The sequence below is a fragment of the Doryrhamphus excisus genome, chromosome 2 (assembly GCF_030265055.1).
Source record: "Doryrhamphus excisus isolate RoL2022-K1 chromosome 2, RoL_Dexc_1.0, whole genome shotgun sequence".
In the NCBI taxonomy this organism is placed as follows: Eukaryota; Metazoa; Chordata; class Actinopteri; order Syngnathiformes; family Syngnathidae; genus Doryrhamphus; species Doryrhamphus excisus.
In genome coordinates this window covers 27717929-27735728 of record NC_080467.1, presented here as the reverse complement: position 1 = coordinate 27735728, position 17800 = coordinate 27717929, and the positions used below count along the sequence as shown (strand labels likewise).

At 44.6% G+C, this 17800-nt stretch overlaps 2 protein-coding genes across 6 annotated transcripts in view; one reads left to right on the top strand and one right to left on the bottom strand.

Annotated features, from left to right (window-relative positions):
• Window positions 1-12976, top strand: part of limch1b (LIM and calponin homology domains 1b) — a 49029-nt gene extending 36053 nt beyond the window's left edge. For 3 of the 5 annotated variants that reach the window (XM_058061131.1, XM_058061166.1, XM_058061158.1), the window contains 18 exons: window positions 208-334; window positions 1778-1935; window positions 2018-2480; window positions 3739-4044; window positions 4824-4926; window positions 5026-5111; window positions 5888-5969; window positions 6048-6116; window positions 6190-6218; window positions 6580-6693; window positions 7814-7906; window positions 9015-9158; window positions 9246-9340; window positions 9447-9545; window positions 9983-10075; window positions 10178-10286; window positions 10393-10495; window positions 11840-12976. In XM_058061131.1, coding sequence (XP_057917114.1) covers window positions 208-334; window positions 1778-1935; window positions 2018-2480; window positions 3739-4044; window positions 4824-4926; window positions 5026-5111; window positions 5888-5969; window positions 6048-6116; window positions 6190-6218; window positions 6580-6693; window positions 7814-7906; window positions 9015-9158; window positions 9246-9340; window positions 9447-9545; window positions 9983-10075; window positions 10178-10286; window positions 10393-10495; window positions 11840-11865 — 2299 coding nt within the window. In that variant the 3' untranslated portion in view covers window positions 11866-12976. The remainder of the gene's footprint in view (window positions 1-207; window positions 335-1777; window positions 1936-2017; window positions 2481-3738; window positions 4045-4823; window positions 4927-5025; window positions 5112-5887; window positions 5970-6047; window positions 6117-6189; window positions 6219-6579; window positions 6694-7813; window positions 7907-9014; window positions 9159-9245; window positions 9341-9446; window positions 9546-9982; window positions 10076-10177; window positions 10287-10392; window positions 10496-11839) is intronic. The other 2 variants (XM_058061147.1, XM_058061142.1) reach the window with 2 other exon arrangements.
• A 1781-nt stretch (window positions 12977-14757) lies between these two features.
• On the bottom strand, window positions 14758-16207 carry phox2bb (paired like homeobox 2Bb). Its single transcript, XM_058064208.1, has 3 exons — window positions 15967-16207; window positions 15363-15550; window positions 14758-15189 (listed from the first exon to the last, which is right to left on the bottom strand). Exons 1-3 carry the CDS (start codon window positions 16205-16207, stop codon window positions 14758-14760), a joined length of 861 nt encoding a protein of 286 aa, XP_057920191.1.
• Window positions 16208-17800: the final 1593 nt, after the last annotated feature.

Sequence of the window (17800 nt, the reverse complement as noted above, 5' to 3'; positions counted from 1 at the left end):
TGAATAATGGTGTAATAATAATAAATACCACTACGTTGTACTGTATTCCTACAGTATTACATTGTGTCTCCTGACTAGGAACATAAACAAGTAGTCGTGCCTTCCTTTGGATAAAACTAATCTGGGATAAATATGTCATAAAAAGCACTTCATTGATTTTTTTTGTCTGTGTCTCTCCCTCCCCTCCCCTCCTGCTGTGCCCTGCAGGAGTGTGAGTATGATTGACATGCGTGCCGAGGAGGACGCCGTCCTGCAGCCGCACAGTCAAGCGCGCCACGAGCTGATGCATAATCAGTACAACAGGATGAAGGAAGAGGACAGTCACTGGCAAGACGTGGGTATCATTGTATCATTCATTGGTTATCCTTTCCTTCATATATTCATTCATTCACAGCTTGTGCCAGTAGGTGGGGACCCTCCATGGTACATAGTAGTAGTAGTAGTAGTAGTAGTAGTGGGGACCCTCCATGGTACATAATAGTAGTAGTGGGGACCCTCCATGGTACATAATAGTAGTAGCGGGGACCCTCCATGGTACATAATAGTAGTAGCGGGGACCCTCCATGGTACATAATAGTAGTAGCGGGGACCCTCCATGGTACATAATAGTAGTAGCGGGGACCCTCCATGGTACATAATAGTAGTAGCGGGGACCCTGCATGGTACATAATAGTAGTAGCGGGGACCCTGCATGGTACATAATAGTAGTAGCGGGGACCCTGCATGGTACATAATAGTAGTAGCGGGGACCCTCCATGGTACATAATAGTAGTAGCGGGGACCCTCCATGGTACATAATAGTAGTAGTAGTAGTAGTAGTGGGGACCCTCCATTGTACATAATAGTAGTAGTGGGGACCCTCCATGGTACATAATAGTAGTAGCGGGGACCCTCCATGGTACATAATAGTAGTAGGGGGGACCCTCCATGGTACATAATAGTAGTAGTAGCGGGGACCCTCCATGGTACATAATAGTCGTAGTAGCGGGGACCCTCCATGGTACATAATAGTAGTAGTAGCGGGGACTCTTCATGGTACATAATAGTCGTAGTAGCGGGGACCCTCCATGGTACATAATAGTAGTAGTAGCGGGGACCCTCCATGGTACATAATAGTCGTAGTAGCGGGGACCCTCCATGGTACATAATAGTCGTAGTAGCGGGGACCCTCCATGGTACATAATAGTAGTAGTAGCGGGGACTCTTCATGGTATGTAATAGTAGTATGGGGACCCTCCATGGTACGTAATAGTAGTAGTGGGGACCCTCCATGGTACATAATAGTAGTAGTAGCGGGGACTCTTCATGGTATGTAATAGTAGTAGTGGGGACCCTCCATGGTACGTAATAGTAGTAGTGGGGGACCCTCCGTGGTACATAATAGTAGTAGTGGGGACCCTAGTAGTGGGGACCCTCCATGGTACATAATAGTAGTAATGGGGTACACTCCATGGTACATAATAGTAGTAGTGGAGGACCCTCCATGGTACATAATAGTAGTAATGGGGTACCCTCCATGGTACATAATAGTAGTAGCGGGGACCCTCCATGGTACATAATAGTAGTAGTGGGGACCCTCCATGGTACATAATAGTAGTAGTGGGGACCCTCCATGGTACATAATAGTAGTAGTGGGGACCCTCCATGGTACATAATAGTAGTAGTGGGGACCCTCCATGGTACATAATAGTAGTAGCGGGGACCCTTGTAGTGGGGACCCTCCATGGTACACAATAGTAGTTGGCATTTTTCAACATGCACAGCATTCTGTTGGCAGGACCTGGCCCGCTGGAAAAGTCGGAGGCGGAGCATCTCCCAGGACCTGATCAAAAAGGAGGAGGAGAGGAAGCTGATGGAGCAGCTCATGTCCGGAGACACCTGCATCTCCCACAGGAGGAGAAGCATCAAGACCTACAGAGAGATTGTAGAAGACAAGTACGTCAAACTTGCCAGAGAATATTTGTGTCTGGGACATAAGAGTACTGTAGTTTTCCAACTCGACTCCTCTTCCTCGCAGGGAACGTCGTGAGGAGGAGCTGCGGGCAGCTTACAGGAGAGCCAGAACCCCGGAGGAGGCGTCCTTCATCCTCCAGCGCTACGCCCAGCGCTTCTCCATCAGCGAGGCCGTGCTGGAGCGCCTTCAACTGCCCAAGCTCCTGGACCGCAGCATCTCGGCTGACCCGTCCATCGCTTGCTTACCCATCTCCCTCTCGCCGTCACCGACCACCCCCTCGGACACGGACCCCAACGGCCCTATGAAGTATCTGAGGCAGCAGTCCGCCCCGGCCCCTAGGTTCATGTCTATGCTGGAGGCACGGGTCGACGAGTTCCCCAGAGACACGCCCCACCGGCCGCAGATCCGCGCACGCTCATCTGAGCCACCGTCCAATCGGGCGCTGCCGCCCAAGCCAGTGCCTTTGCTGAGCCCCAAGCCTTACTTCCAGTCCTGGCCCTCCACGCCGGAACCCTGGTCCAGCAAGGTGAGTCATATATCAAGACCCCCAGTTCCTCATTCCTTGACATCAGATTCCACTCCACATCCACAGTGAGGAGCAAACGCTTCTCTGTGAGCTTTCCCTGTGGAAAAAAAATGGAAGCGTACATAGAAGAGATGTTTCTCCGAGCTCGGAAGCGAGGCCACCAGGCTAAAAGGAGCCCAGTGCTTCCCTGGAATGTCTTGTCAGGAGTCCGAGCCGAGTCCAGCTTTGAATGGAGCCTTGTGTTCCCTATTGACTTAAGAAGCCGAGGAGAAGGACCCTCTCCACATGGAGTGGGCTCCCTTGCGCACAAAGAGGGCCCACACAGGCTGCTCGGAGACGCATGAGAAGGTGGAAGGTACAGAGGGCGCCCACTGAGAAGCGCCATTCACGCTGCTCCGCCGGCATGTCTTAAGTTAGCGCTCCCCAGGAGCTCCTCACACATATATTAGTGCGGCTTTGTCACCGGGGCCCGCTTGGTGCTGAGGGCGCCATGAATAGCCGACGGCACACCGGGAGGCGTGGCCTGTAATCAGCACAAATTAGGTCATGAGTGGGTTTTAGTTGTATTTCTTATTACCTCCACCAAGGTAACAGAAGTTAGTCTATTTGTTGATTGCCTCCTTTTTCAAGCTAGTGTTTCCTTGCCTCCGTCACCCAAGTGCTTGCTCACTTGTGGTCTTTTTTTTTTTTCATGCACAAAACACCTCGCCGTTTTCCACTCGACTTTGTGTTTGGGTGTGAACCAAAGGCCAGTACGTTTTGGCATATTAGCACCACCTACTGGACCGTTTTCTCCCTTTTGTGTACAGCAAGGGCATATTCTAAAAATATAATTTAACAAGAAAACTAAAACCTTCTAAATATACTTTTTAACATCATTAGAGCCCTCTAGACATAAAATAACAGAACATAAGACAAAATATAGACTTGCATGTTAACATTTGTTCACTTCCTGTGAGTACTTCCTGCAGTGGCTGTTGTCTCATCAATGTAACAATACTGACACCTAGTGACCAGTATAAAATACTACATTGTCTTTGAATGCATCTTCTGAATGTCTTATATCTGTATTTTTTTTACATTTAGCCATATTTATGCTTAATTTTGGCAAACCATGCAAACAACTTGATCTAATTTGCATATTTGTTACTAATAATAGACCATAGTAAAAAAAATATAATAAGAATTAAGAGAAGCCACAAAAGAGATTAGTGTACAGCCTAGCATGGCCTTGTCTCAACGTGTTCTTCCTACGCAGCCTGATGGTTTGCTCCGGGTCAACGGCAACACGGAAGGGGATCCCGATGCTCCCATCACGCCCGAGAGCCCGGGAAGGGAATCCTCTCCGGTCTTCCTACCGTCCTCCCTGAAAACAGACAAGCCCAAGACCTGCGATGCTCCCTCGCCCGCCCACGGCAGCAGCAGCGCCTCCACTGGGAGCCCAGCGTCCACACATGCCTGTGCCAAGTCGTCGTCCGACGCTGACGTCTCTCTTCGGGACGTCCAGTATGACAAGGTCACTCGGCACTCGAGGCCGCCGAGCCGACCCACTTCACTGCCAGCGGTGAATAGATATTAGAGATGGACTTTTTTCAAAGTGATATCCATAACTTTTGATATGATACAGATAATTTGATTTATTTGTAGTTTGTGTACACCTGGAGGTAAGAAGGATGCAAATTTGGATTTGACCAACTGTGCTTGTTGATTTGTCCTAATCAAATATCATGGAGCGGAGGGAACCAACTGCTGTGGCCCAGCCATGTGCGCTACATTCGGGCGCATGCTTCAAGCAACCGGTGTGCCGCTACGGAGGTCGGGAACCGGAGTGTAGAGCAGGGGAGCCACTTGGCACAGCCCAGTTAGGTGTACTGTATTCAGGCACACGCTCCGAGCATTTTTGCTACAACTAGCACGCAAAATGTCTCTGGAAAAGTGAACATTTGTTTACAAGTGAACTTGGGGAAGTTACAACAGGCCGTTAGCATCACAGGCGGGATGAAGAAAAGAAGGGACGCTTGATTTGCTCACCCCCGCACAGTCCATTGGAGAGCTATTCATAATGTTGTTGGATCCATCCATATGATGTCATAATTATAATCTAATATTTAATTATCATTTAATTGTTGAAACTTTGCCATGTTGGTCAAATGCATGAACGGACCATACCATTAAGTCCACCCGCACAGTCTAAATGTAGACTCTCTATGTAATGTTGTGGTTGCTCAGTAAATCAGCTCCTTCAGGAGCCTCTTCACCACTGCAGCAGCAGCTAAACGTGAATGATTTATTGATTTTTCATGCAATATTTAATAATTTACATGCGCTTCTCTGCCCTTGTAGGAATTGCAGAAGCCAGAGGGAAGCTTTGGGAAAAGTGGAAGCCAGTCAGCAGCTGCCCCAGTGGAGGAAAAGTGGGAGGAAGAACGCCATCAAACACCTGCAGGTCTAAATCGCAGGCTTCTATAATATTATATCTAAGATCTAAACTGCGTAGACGACTTAGTGTGACATTTCTGCCATGATACCCTAAAAATTTGTGCAGAGGCCAAACAGGAAGTGGTGCCATCGTGTCAAAGCATCTCTATCGGGGACCAATCGGGTTTTGGCACGCAGTCAACAACCTCACAGGTGAGCATTGCCTACTGCAGCACCATCCCATACCATGTGGAAAGCAAGCAGTCAATTCCAACACACTGCCGGAAAAAGCCCACTTGAATGCAACATCAATGTAGCAAGGGGTGTATATTTTTTTTTAGTTAAAGTTCGAAAACAACGTTGCAGCTGAGTACAAAACTTGTCATGCACGAGTTTCCCGTGGTGGCGCAGAACCGAGGGAAGTTTGATACCACCAAACTCATCTCGCTGAAGCCGGATTTTGGGTAAACAGAATCGATTTTCTACAAAATTATGGTGGCCCAATTATGGTGATTGAAAGCACTATGGTGATTTATTCATTCATTCATTCATTTTCTACCACTTATCCTCACGAGGGGGTGCTGGAGCCTATCCCAGCTGTCTTCGGGCGAGAAGCGGGGTACACGCTGGACTGGTGGCCAGCCAATCACAGGACACATATAGACAAACAACCATTCACACTCACATTCATACCTATGGACAATTTGGAGTCGCTAATTAACCTAGCATGTTTTTGGAATGTGGGAGGAAACCGGAGTACCCGGAGAAAACCCACGCATGCACGGGGAGAACATGCAAACTCAACACAGAGATCCCCGAGGATGGGATTGAACTCAGGTCTTCTAACTGTGAGGTCTGCACGCTAACCACTCGACCGCCGTGCAGTTTTGATTTCCAAAAGCCTAAATATGAGGGTTATTGAACGCTGAATCGTGAATATGTGGTGATCCACTGTCCAGATCCTACTAATAACGCTGTCACACCTGCAGACGAGCATGCACAGTCACCTGGAGAGGAGCCACCTGAAGAAAGAGGAAGTAGCATCTTTATCTGCTGCGAGTACAACAGCAGGCCAGTAATACTACATTAGCTGCTGTTACCTTCTTCATGGATTTAGTTGAAGTAAATGGAATATTGTTTCCTTTATAGGCTTTACAAACACTCTCCAGTCTCCTTTGACAAGCAGCAACCCAAATTTACGCTGGGAGTTCTTTGCAGGTAAGAGTGATGGTTCTTGTTTGCGTTATGGTGTATCTCACGTCTTATGTTCTTATGTTCTTATACTCGGCAGAAAAGGGGGAGAAGGACCTCAGCAGCAACGTGAGTGCAATTTTACCTTCACTTCCAAAGTGTATGAAGATGCTTTTTCCCTGCTTCTCATCCGGCTTGTCATCCCCGAGGCCTGATGAGGACGCAGCAGAAAGCGTCTTTGATCCCGCCCCCTCCCTTTATGATTGTTGCTCACATCTCCCCTTCTGTCTTCTTTTTAGTAGGAGTGGATTGGCTAGCATTGGAGTAGTGCTGTTGTGGTAGACCAACTATCTCAGTCTCCTCTCTTCCCTCCGTTTTCCTGTGCTGGATGTGTCTGTTTGTCTTTTGGCTTCCTGGTTGGATGATGTGTGTGTATGTGTGTGTTTGTGTGTGTGCATGGCATGTGTGCATGTGTCGGGAATCCTATCAGGTGTCAATCCCGGTGTCACCTCAGGCCCGGCGGGCTGACCGCTGGTCCTGGGACCCGGACGAGGAGCGTAAGCGTCAGGAAAGGTGGCAGCAAGAGCAGGAGCGTATGCTGCAGGTACACGGATAGTTTAAGTAAGGCAGAGCATGGCGCATGACGCTTCCCCTTAAGGAGAAAAGCCGCCCCCCCACCACCACCACCAGCACCGCAAAGGCGACCCCCCCCCAAGTTAAGGATACTGTTTTTTTTGTGCCATTTTTCCATTTACATCTCAGTTTCAACACAAGAAAACACGCACTTAACTATTCCCAACATTATTACATTATAATTGCTTGGTTCGATTCCCCACTTGGGCATCTCTGTGTGGAGTTTTAAACCATGAACATTTAAAAGAATGAAATTGGAAATTGTTTAACTCCCAAATTTTTATTTCAATTTTAATTTTATTTTATTTAATAATGCAACTGCTTCCATTTAAAAGTTAAAATAATCAGATTTATGACTTTAAAAACGTACAATTTTTTGATTTTTAAAAAAAAATTAATAAATAAAATAGTGACAATTTTAACAAATGACTAACCATTGCTGCTGCCAAAGCTTGATTCAGCTTAACATAAGTCCATTCCTCGCTATGACCACCAGAGGGCGGCCTTGTGCAGAATAACCCTGTGGGTGATGCTGCTGTTTGCTGCCTCCCAGATCCCCTTATCTATCTCTGTCCTCCTCAGCCAGCAGGGAGGCGCATCTCACGTCGGCAGTGAGAACAGCTACCTCCTCTCTGTCGCAGGACCGCCATCATTGATGATGTGCCGGGATGGACGGATGTGTGGCGCATCGTTGTCGTGATTTGCCCCGCTATTGTTCGTGTCTCCTCTCTCTGAATGTGTTGTCATCAACTTCCTGTGCAACTCCTGTCCAAGACTATTATGCTCAGTTTTTATAGTTAAGAGACATGACCGTACAGCAAATTATTAGAAGCAGCACAGTACACAATAATAAATATGATAAATATGACATTAACCCTCTGAGCATTGTGGTCTTTGTTTAAAAATGGAAATGTGTTTGCATGTTCAGCTTTTGCCTGCTGCCTTTATCTTTTTCTTTACATTTCACCCGAGTACATTTTGCATTTTCTTCATCATAGAACTTTGGTTAAAGACATTTATTTATTAGTTGAATCATTTTCCTTAGTTTTCCTGTTCAGTGACGATTTGTGTTTGTGTTTCCGTGACAACAGGAGAAGTACCAGCGGGAGCAGGCGAAGCTGAAGGAGGAGTGGGAGAAAGCTCAAAGGGAGGTGGCGGAGGAGGAAAGGAGGTACCACGAGGAGGTGGGTGTACTAGTATTGTTAGTACTACTCTAGTAATAATACATGTGATCCAGTAATCCCTCATTTATTCATTGGTTCCAGACCCAACCGTGATAGGTACATTTCCTGTAATAGGTTGCTTTATTTATGAATGGAATATTTTTTAATTGGAGTACAGTAAACCTCAGATATATCGGAAATTCGCTCACAATGGACAGATAAAAAAGAACCAATTTTTCTGTAATGCATTTCCAATAAAAATTCATTGCATATATCAGATTTTTTATAACGGATTTCGCCTATTTCGGACAAAATCTCCAGTCCCGTTCCAATGCATTTCCATTAAATTTCCCTCGCATATATCGGATGGCCGCATCGTGGCGCTCCGATTCGCCGAATCGTGACAGGCCGCTATACGACGTCGTTTGCAGCGTTGCCTGCGCGTCCAGGTACATTGGAAACATAGTCAAGGAAGTGCCTTTTTATAACGGATAAAATCCGATTTACGCATATACCGGATATAAATCCGATATATGCGTAAAACGGACATTTTCCGGTATACGCATATAACGGATTTCGCTTATATCGGACAAAACCAGTGGGAACAATTGAATCCGATATATCCGAGGTTTACTGTATCACATTAGAGCGCTCTAGGCATGAAATAACACCCCTATAGTCACATTTACACTCCTATTCCCCAATATAGTCGATTAAATCAGCAATTTTGGACATTTAATAAATAAGACTGCTTATGTATGTTGCTGTAAATGCGTTCCAGTCTTAGGGGAGTTGAGTCGGGGGCAGACTGGAAGTGACGTCAGTGTTGAGTGTTAGTTGGCCGTGGGTTATGACCGCAACTGTATGCCATTGGGATTATTGTAAGGTCATTCAAAATGTTGTTGTTCCGGCGATCAAGTCTGGTGCTTGTGTGTCATACCAAACATTATGCTATCATTACTGATACCAGTGACTAGTGCAGAATACATATCATCACAATGTCTTTGAATGTGTATTCTGAATGCCTTATATTTTTTTACATATATTATACTTTTATAAAAGCTTAATTTAGGCAAATAATAAAAAGTAGCAACGTGGTAACGGTGTTGTTATCTTGGCGTTCCGACAGGAGCGTCGGATACTGGAAGAAACGGTCGCTCCTCTGACTCCGTCGCCCGGCCGCACCGAGCTCTCGCCAGACTCCGAGGAACCCCAGGACACCATCGTGCGTTCCCTGGCAGACTGGGAACGCAAGCAGGAGCGACTGCATTCGGTGAACTACTCATTCTTTTGAACTTTCAATACAGACTGTCAGCTTTAAATAAATAAACGACCAAATGATGCTGATTGGCTGACACAGAAGGGAAGCGCAGAGAGCGGCGAGTGGCGGCGACGGGAGAACGACAGGACGAGTGACATCAGCACCGCCGATGACAGTTTCAAGACGGGCAGAAGGTTTGTGAAATCGAAGTCGGGTCAGGAACCGATTGACCGCAATAATTATAATAGCTGTTTTATACGGAATAAATATGATAATTATGATTATGTCTGACATCTTCAGCTCAGAGAGTCACAGCAGCTGTCTACAAAATGGTCAGAAAGTTCCCCAAATACCCAAAAGCTCGGCGGTAGACACCAACAGGCCTGCAGGAGAACGCAGGTGAATGGGAATGGGAATGGGAATGGGAATGTGTTAAGTTGTATCGCATGTACTTCCAGTCCATGTTTTCCTTCTGTCTATTGTTTACTGTCATGGCCGCTCCCACCCAGAACAGTAATCATGTCAGATATTGATGAGGGTGAAGCGTTACCATGGCAACTGTGCTGCTTAATGTAAAAACCTTCATGATAAACAACCTCATAAGCAGCCATCCTTGTGTTACCTCGTCTAACCAGCAGGTGGCGCCTAAGGGTCGCTGTTTTTTTTCCCCCTCTCCATAAAGCAACATCACTACCATGCTTTGTCATGACGTCACATTCTGCAGTAAAACATGCTGTTGATGTTGTTTTACATTTGACGCCATTATACAGTCTCACCCATTGTGATTGTGTGTGTGTGATGGTCGTCACGTCGCATGGTTGCGATCCATTTTCCAGGAGTGTCCCCACTGGTAATAACGTGGGTCACGGCTCATCAAAGTCCCCGGCCGCATGTCCCCCGCCTGGCGACACCATGCCTCCATCCAACAGGTACCAGCCCCAAGACGTTCACCCTCATCCCAGTCATACCCTGTCACCGCCATTTTCCATCCAACAGTAGTACACCACTTTGACGGTTTATATGTCCTGTAGGTCCGTCAGCGGGAAGAAGCTGTGCTCCAGCTGTAGTCAGCCTTTAGGGAAGGGGGCGGCCATGATCATCGAGACGCTTAGCCTCTACTTCCACATTGACTGCTTTAAGGTGCGTGAGGAAGCCTTTTTTTAGCATGGAAATTTGCACTCTTCCATGCTAATACATGCATGTAAATACATCCTTTCTTTATGTGTGTGTGTGTGTCCTACATCAGTGTGGTGTGTGTAAGGGACAATTAGGAGACACGTCCACGGGCACGGACGTCCGGATCAGAAACGGCCTCCTCAACTGCCACCATTGCTACATCCGCTCCCGCTGTAAGTGACCGTCTTGATGCTGCATTTCACATCACCTTCCATTCACCATATCGACTCTAATTGTACTTTACAGAACAGGAAGCTTAAATAACTCAACAATACTAAAGTGAGTCTATGTCATGTCTTATTTTCTCTTATTATGTCTACTATATTGGGTAATAGGAGTGTAAAGGTGACTATAGGGGTGCTATTTCATGACTAGAGGGCTCTAATATAGTATATATTTTTAAGTTGTAAACAGGTTTTGTATGCTCTAACTACCAAAATATTCTATCTTAAATCAAAGATCCTACTTGGCGGGACTGTGCTTACTACAGTAAACCTCGGATATATCGAAAATTCGCTCACAACGGACAGATAAAAAAGAACCAATTTTTCTGTAATGCATTTCCAATAAAAATTCATTGCATATATCGGATTTTTTATAACAGATTTCGCCTATTTCGGACAAAATCTCCAGTCCTGTTCCAATGCATTTCCATTAAATTTCCCTCGCATATATCGGATGGCCGCATCGTGGCGCTCCGATTCGCCGAATTGTGACAGGCCGCTATACGACGTCATTTGCAGCGTTTGCAGCGTTGCCTGCGCGTCCAGGTACATTGGAAACATAGTCAAGGAAGTGCCTTTTTATAACGGATAAAATCCGATTTACGCATATACTGGATATAAATCCCATATATGCGTAAAACGGACATTTTCCGGTATACGCATATAATGGATTTCGCTTATATCGGACAAAACCAGTGGGAACAATTGAATCCGACATATCCGAGGTTTACTGTAGTACTTTACAGAACAGGAAGTTTAAATAACTCAACAATACTAAAGTGAGTCTATCTCATGTCTTATTTTCTCTTATTATGTCTACTATATTGGGTAATAGGAGTGTCAAGGTGACTATAGGGGTGCTATTTCATGACTAGAGGGCTCTAATATATATATTTTTGTTGTAAACAGGTTTTGTATGCTCTAACTACCAAAATATTCTATCTTAAATCAAAGATCCTGCTTGGCGGTACTGTGCTTACCATAATCGGTTCTGGAACCGCCATAAATGAGCATTTAATCTACATTAAATATAATATAAATATATGTTGCTAAGCCTGAATATGCCTTGGAATGACAAAATGTAGCATCTTCTTTGATGAGGACAGGACACATACGAATGGAAAATATAGCGAGTGGCAAAAAGTTTCAAGGAATGCTGAATCATAGGACAACTCTAAAACGATGACTAAGACCGTAACCGACTTCCGAACCCGACGGAGTCATCACCATCATTTTCATTTTGTGGTGTTGATGCTTGTTGAACGGCTGCGGCTCTCTGGTTTGCCTTTCAAGCGGCTGGACAGCCCACCACCTTGTGACGCCTCCACCGCCTCCAAGCCGGCCCTGCCCCCCTCCTCCAAGCCGGGATTTGAAGCCCGATGTCCTGCAAAGCCCCGTCCTCCGCCTCATCACGTATCCATACATTTCTTTGTGTGTCGCTCACACACAGTCCACATTCATAAGAATAATATTCATGTTTTTACCAAGCACAATCTTATTTCCCGTAGACAGGAAGTGCACCGCATCACGGCTTTATTTGATTTTACATACACCCTTGAAATGACATCAAATTCACGGATATGATTATGCAAATGACCCATTGCAAAGTGCAATACTATGAATGTCACACATCAGATTGTACACGTCCTGCATAGGCCGGCGTTCTCTTCTTAACATGTACGTTATTCCCTAATCCCATTGTTGACAAAAATGCCTTTCAATGTGGGAAGAAGGGAATAGTATGCACATTCTCCGCTGACTTGGAATGTGGAGTCATGAGGGCAATAAGTGGACAGGCGAGTTTTTGGGAAAACTGTAATGTGCCTTAGGAACCAAACGGACGACGACGACGCGGGAATGAAACGTTGCGTTATTTCACGTTGTTGCACGGAGGAAAGGGAGCAAAAGTGTCCCGTCATGCCTCAGTGATTTGCAGTGATTGATTTGTGGTATAATATTCACTCCACCATATTTTATGATCATATTCCATCTCTATGTTCTTTCCTATATGAGGGCTCATTGATCGATATTAGCAGAGATCATATATCAAACGTGTACCAGCAGCAGTTGTGCAACATTTCTAACGAGTTCCTTCATTTTTTTTTTTTTAGGCCAGAGTGTTGTGGACGTGTACACAAATCAAACCAAAAAAAAATAAAAAAAATAAAAAAAAAAAGCAATAGCCCTTCATGGTCCCAATAGAGCCAAGCTTTCCTCTTCCGGTGTTCCTCTGCTTCTCCTCTTTTTTTTTTTTTTTTGGAGGCTGCTTCTTAGCTGCAGACTCAACCGTGGACCTGTGAGGCGGCCTCGGCGTCTCATGTGCAATTTTATTGCAATACTCACCTGAACTATACGACATGTAGATGTATTTTATTCATTTCACGTGGCAGTGCATTTAAAACAGGACTGGATGTTTATAAATAAAACATTACAAACTTACAAACCTTGTCTTTCTTGGTTTATGCACACCATGGACACGATATATGCACTATATGAGCGTTATGGCCATTATGAAGGCAGAATTATACACACAGGATGTTATTACGGTAGTGTGTTTTTTTTATATCAATATTTGTGCAGGTAAGTGTGTTTCTAATATCCATATTTGTGCAGGTTAGTGTGTTGTTTATCAATATGTGTGCATATGTTTTTTATATCAATATGTGTACAGATAAGTTTTTTATATCAATATTTGTGCAGATGTGTTTTTTTATATCAATATTTGTGCAGGTAAGTGTGTTTCTAATATCCATATTTGTGCAGGTTAGTGTGTTGTTTATCAATATATGTGCATGTGTTTTTTATATCAATATGTGTACAGAAGTTTTTTATATCAATATTTGTGCAGGTAAGTTGTTTATTATATCAATATTTGTGCAGGTAAGTTGTTTATTATATTAATATTTGTGCAGGTAAGTGTTTATTATATCAATATTTGTGCAGGTAAGTGTGTTGTTTATATCAATATGTGTGCATGTGTTTTTTATATCAATATGTGTACAGATAAGTGTTTATTATATCAATATTTGTGCAGGTAAGTGTATTTTTATATCAATATTTGTGCAGGGAAGTGTATTTTTTGTATATTATTACAAACTATATCAATATGTAATTTATGCCTATATATATGTTGGAGTGTATGTAAGTTTATTTGGTGTATTTTTTTGCAATTACAACATAATTACATGTTACCAGCAGATATATCAATATATATATTTATAGTTTGCTTTATACATTTTTATTGACGTGTGAACCAGGATTTCCATTTAAATGAGGAAAAGTAAGCAGTTATTTTTTTAAGCACGTGGCCTCGTATTGGCGGGAAAATTATTAATATTGATAAGAAATGCAAACCAGTGATGTGATCCTGCAGATATATGTGTCATTTTTGCAGGAGATCCTGCTTCCTTTTCATGTCAAGCATCAAACTGAAGGTAAAACTTGCATCATGAAGTATTATATTTGGATTGTATGCTGTGTTTATTTCAAGTGCATGGCAGTTTAATCTGAAACGTGACCCTGAATGCATCATTTACACTGTTGAAGCGTATCCTGGTAACAAACGACAAAGCCCATTTGCACTATAATTCCTTTTTTTTTATCATCAACAACCATCTGAATGGTACACCTGGAAAACTATGTGCACATGTAGAAATACCCCCTTCTTAAATATAAGCATTCAGTACCGACATATAAATAAGTTTCAGACCCAGGACAAAAAACTCACACAATGGAAGAATCGAAAAAAGACAACATGCAAATGACACTTGCATCATTTCCTCCTCTCAGACAAAAAAAAAACTGTAGTCCCAACATCCAAAAAAAAATGAAGACTATACAAGGCGAGTATGTATTACTACTAAGTATTCACACTACACGACTGGAGCCACGAAAACTGCAGTAGAAAGACACAAACGTCCATGAAAGGGAAAAGGGGTACCTTGTGCCGTTTTTTTTTTTAATACATGGACAATTTAAAGAAACTATAATAAAGTCCTGCTTGCGTTCAGAGACAAGTATTCATTGGTTCACATGCTGGAGTTTTGTAGTAAAACTGCAGCTGATGCAGTACAAAGAAAAGGAATCAACATCATGACGAGACAATCATTGATTTGTACAGCAGAGGCCATAACAGGAAAAAAAACACTTTCATAGTCCATCTGTCAATCATTTCACTGTCCTGTAGTGTGTGTGTGTGTGTGTGTGTGTTTTTAGAACATGCCGCTTTTTACTAACGAAGCTTTGGCTCCGTTCTGTCTTTGCAAGGACGACAGCACGCTAGCGAACGGCCCGCCCAGAGAGTCCGGGATGGAGGTGATGGTCCCCGGGGCGGTGGCCCATCCTTGGCTCGGCGCCGTCACCCCCATGCCGGAGGACACGGAGCTCTTCCCTTGGTCCACCTGTCCGTTCCCGCTGCTGTTGACCACCTGCACTCCTGTGGGGCTGGGACCCCCGCAGTTGGAGGTGGGTACGGGGTTCGGACCGGGTCCTCCGGTGCTGTCCGGGTCTGTGGATTTGACGTCTTTGCTGTCTTCATCTCTGGGGTCGGATTTCTTGCCCGTGGAGGACTTGGCCGCGGCTGCTGCGGCTGCGGCTGCTCGCTCCTGTTTGCGGAACTTGGCCCGTCGGTTCTGGAACCAGACCTAGGAAATCCAAAGAGCCCGTTAGTTGACATTAATCACCATCCAAATAACGCACGATTAATTTAATCGACTAAAATCGCCAATTTGTGCCAAATTGTCTAGTCAAGCCAGTGCGTAACCTTTGCGTAAAAGGTGCGTAATTGGAGCAAAAACCTCCTTTTCGTCAATCTTACCTGAACTCTGGCTTCAGTCAGGTCTATCTTGAGTGCCAGCTCCTCCCGGGTGTAGATGTCCGGGTAGTGCGTCTCGGCAAAGACCCTCTCCAGCTCCTTGAGCTGCGCGCTGGTGAAGGTGGTCCTGATGCGCCTCTGCTTCCTCTTCTCGTTCAGTCCTCCGTGGTCGGTGAACAGCTTGTAGGGCACTGCGGAGGAGATACACGTCCCGTTGGCTGGGGTGGAACCCGAGACTCATATTTTGCTTTATATTGAGCTTAATTGGAACGTTAAACTAATTGCAGCTCAAGTCGGAGCGAACTTGTCATAAATGTGTCCTCGACGCGCGATCCGCGGCGTCTCTGCGTGCATGGAACTCCAATTTGGCACCAATAATGACTTTTGCTCTTTGCTTATCTAATTATTGTCTCATCGCACAGTAAATACATTACGGCGGCTTAAGATAATTCTGTTGGAGGTTTTTTGGGGTGTGTTGCCCCCCTCCCCGGTAACCGAATTAGACGATCGCTCCTAACGCGATAAATTCTTTCATTTGTGTAAGCAAATTTGTTCCGCGTAAATACTAAACAAACTCCCAACAACGACATCCGCTTCTAGTCCTTACCTGCCGCGTACGGGCTGCTCTGGTGGTCTCGCAGGGTTCCCAGGCTGCAGGATCCCGGCGTGAGAGACGGGCATCCGGAGGTGGCGCCGAATGTGGTCCGGATGGGGTTGTACTGGAAGCCGCTGGCCTGGCTGCAGGAGCTGAAGTCCGCGTAGGCCGAAGCCAAGCTCGATGTGTCCATCCCGGCCATACATGACTCGTAGGCGGAGGAGTTGAGGTAAGAATACTCCATTTTATACATTTGGGAGACGCAAAGTGGACGTCGAAAGCTGCAACTTCCCGACGAAAAAAACAAAAATAAGACACAAATCCCTCTTTTTTTTGGAAAGAAAATCGGCTTATCTGGTGTAGGGAAAGCCAGCACACAGGATGCGAGATGGAAGTTTGGGATGTGTTATGGGGGGGGAGGGAGGATGTTTAGATGTTCACTGCTCGGCGCCTGCTCCAAAAGTGGCCTCCTTTATAGCAACAGAGCCGTGTTTTATGAAAAGCCCCCCAAGAGCCGCCTAGCCCGAGGTCTCTAGAGCATATAGTCCTCATAATAAACTTGGCTCTTTCCGCTTGGACAATAGCAGTTTGCTCTTATTGCTGCTGCCTTTTTTACATGACAATAAGTCATCAGTCTATTGGGCTGCCACTGGGGGCCCGGCCTGTCCAACCTTCCCCATCATTGATCCCCTGCATCTCTAATTACAATTTAATACCTCGCCATTACGCGCCGCTACCCTACCCACCCACCCACCAGCATCCATCCATCCCGCATCCATCCATCCATCCCTCCTCCATCCTCCAGCAGCAGCCTCCCCGCTCCCTCGCAACCGCCGCCTTGCCCTTTAATTCAATCACAGCACTTGGAAATAATGAAAGTTGGGTGACGATTCTCCCTGATCCAATTTCTCTCTCTACCCCCCCACACCCCCCTCCAAGCTTTTAAGGCCTTTATACCTTGACGGGCTTTCACGGGAAACATAGTCTCACTCATCTGCTGCCACTCTTCTGCTTCTAATTCTTCGTTTCTTCTCTTTTTTCTTCTTCTGTTGATGCGGGTTAGTTAGGATGCGACACACGTCACACACACACACACACACATATATAAAATACATTTTCAATTGGTTGTCTGCCTGGAAACAAATAGGAATAATTCCCCACCTTTAGGGTAAGTTCCAACCCATTTAATGATCCGTATTTTTTAAGAAACACAAACAATTACAATCAATTAATATCCAATATAGAAATATAATATAAATAACAGCCATTACAACAGTGTTCAATTTACTCATTTTATGTAGCTGTTAAAAATAGCTACGTTTGTGTGAAAAGCAGATGATTATTAAAATGCCCTCATGTTTTTGCGTGTCCATCAACTTCCGGAAAGGAGCCAAATTGCTTTGTAATTGTCTTTATTGCATTCACCATTCCTTTTATTTACACCCATAAACAAATTGTAATCTTTCTAATGAAACTATGGAAGTGGACCTCTTATAAGATTGACAATATTGGCTGAGTGTTTAATTCGGTTTGTTCTAATAAGGTGCTCACACACTTGCCCCCCTCCCCCCCCTCCTTTTTTATTTTAATTCAATTCAATTCGTTTATTTTCCAATTCAAGTCTGCACTTTCTCCCCCAGGATTGGCAAGAAACAAAAAAAATAAGAATATAAATTAAATTTAGCACATTTATTTATGGGATATTTGTGTAAAAACATTAAATGTTTGCAATTTTATTAGAAGAGGCCTTTGTTGTTGTGTTATTTTTTATGAGTTGCAAGGAAAGATGAGGATAGTGATGCTAATATTTGATGTTTTTTAAAGCCAGTATGATATACAAATGATA

Coding starts and splice junctions, on each gene's coding strand:
- phox2bb (XM_058064208.1), bottom strand. CDS start 16,207: ATGTATAAAATGGAGTATTCTTACCTCAACTCCTCCGCCTACGAGTCA. Junction 15,551..15,966: donor GAGCAGCCCGTACGCGGCAG/GTAAGGACTAGA, acceptor TCTCCTCCGCAG/TGCCCTACAAGCTGTTCACC. Junction 15,190..15,362: donor TGACTGAAGCCAGAGTTCAG/GTAAGATTGACG, acceptor TGGATTTCCTAG/GTCTGGTTCCAGAACCGACG.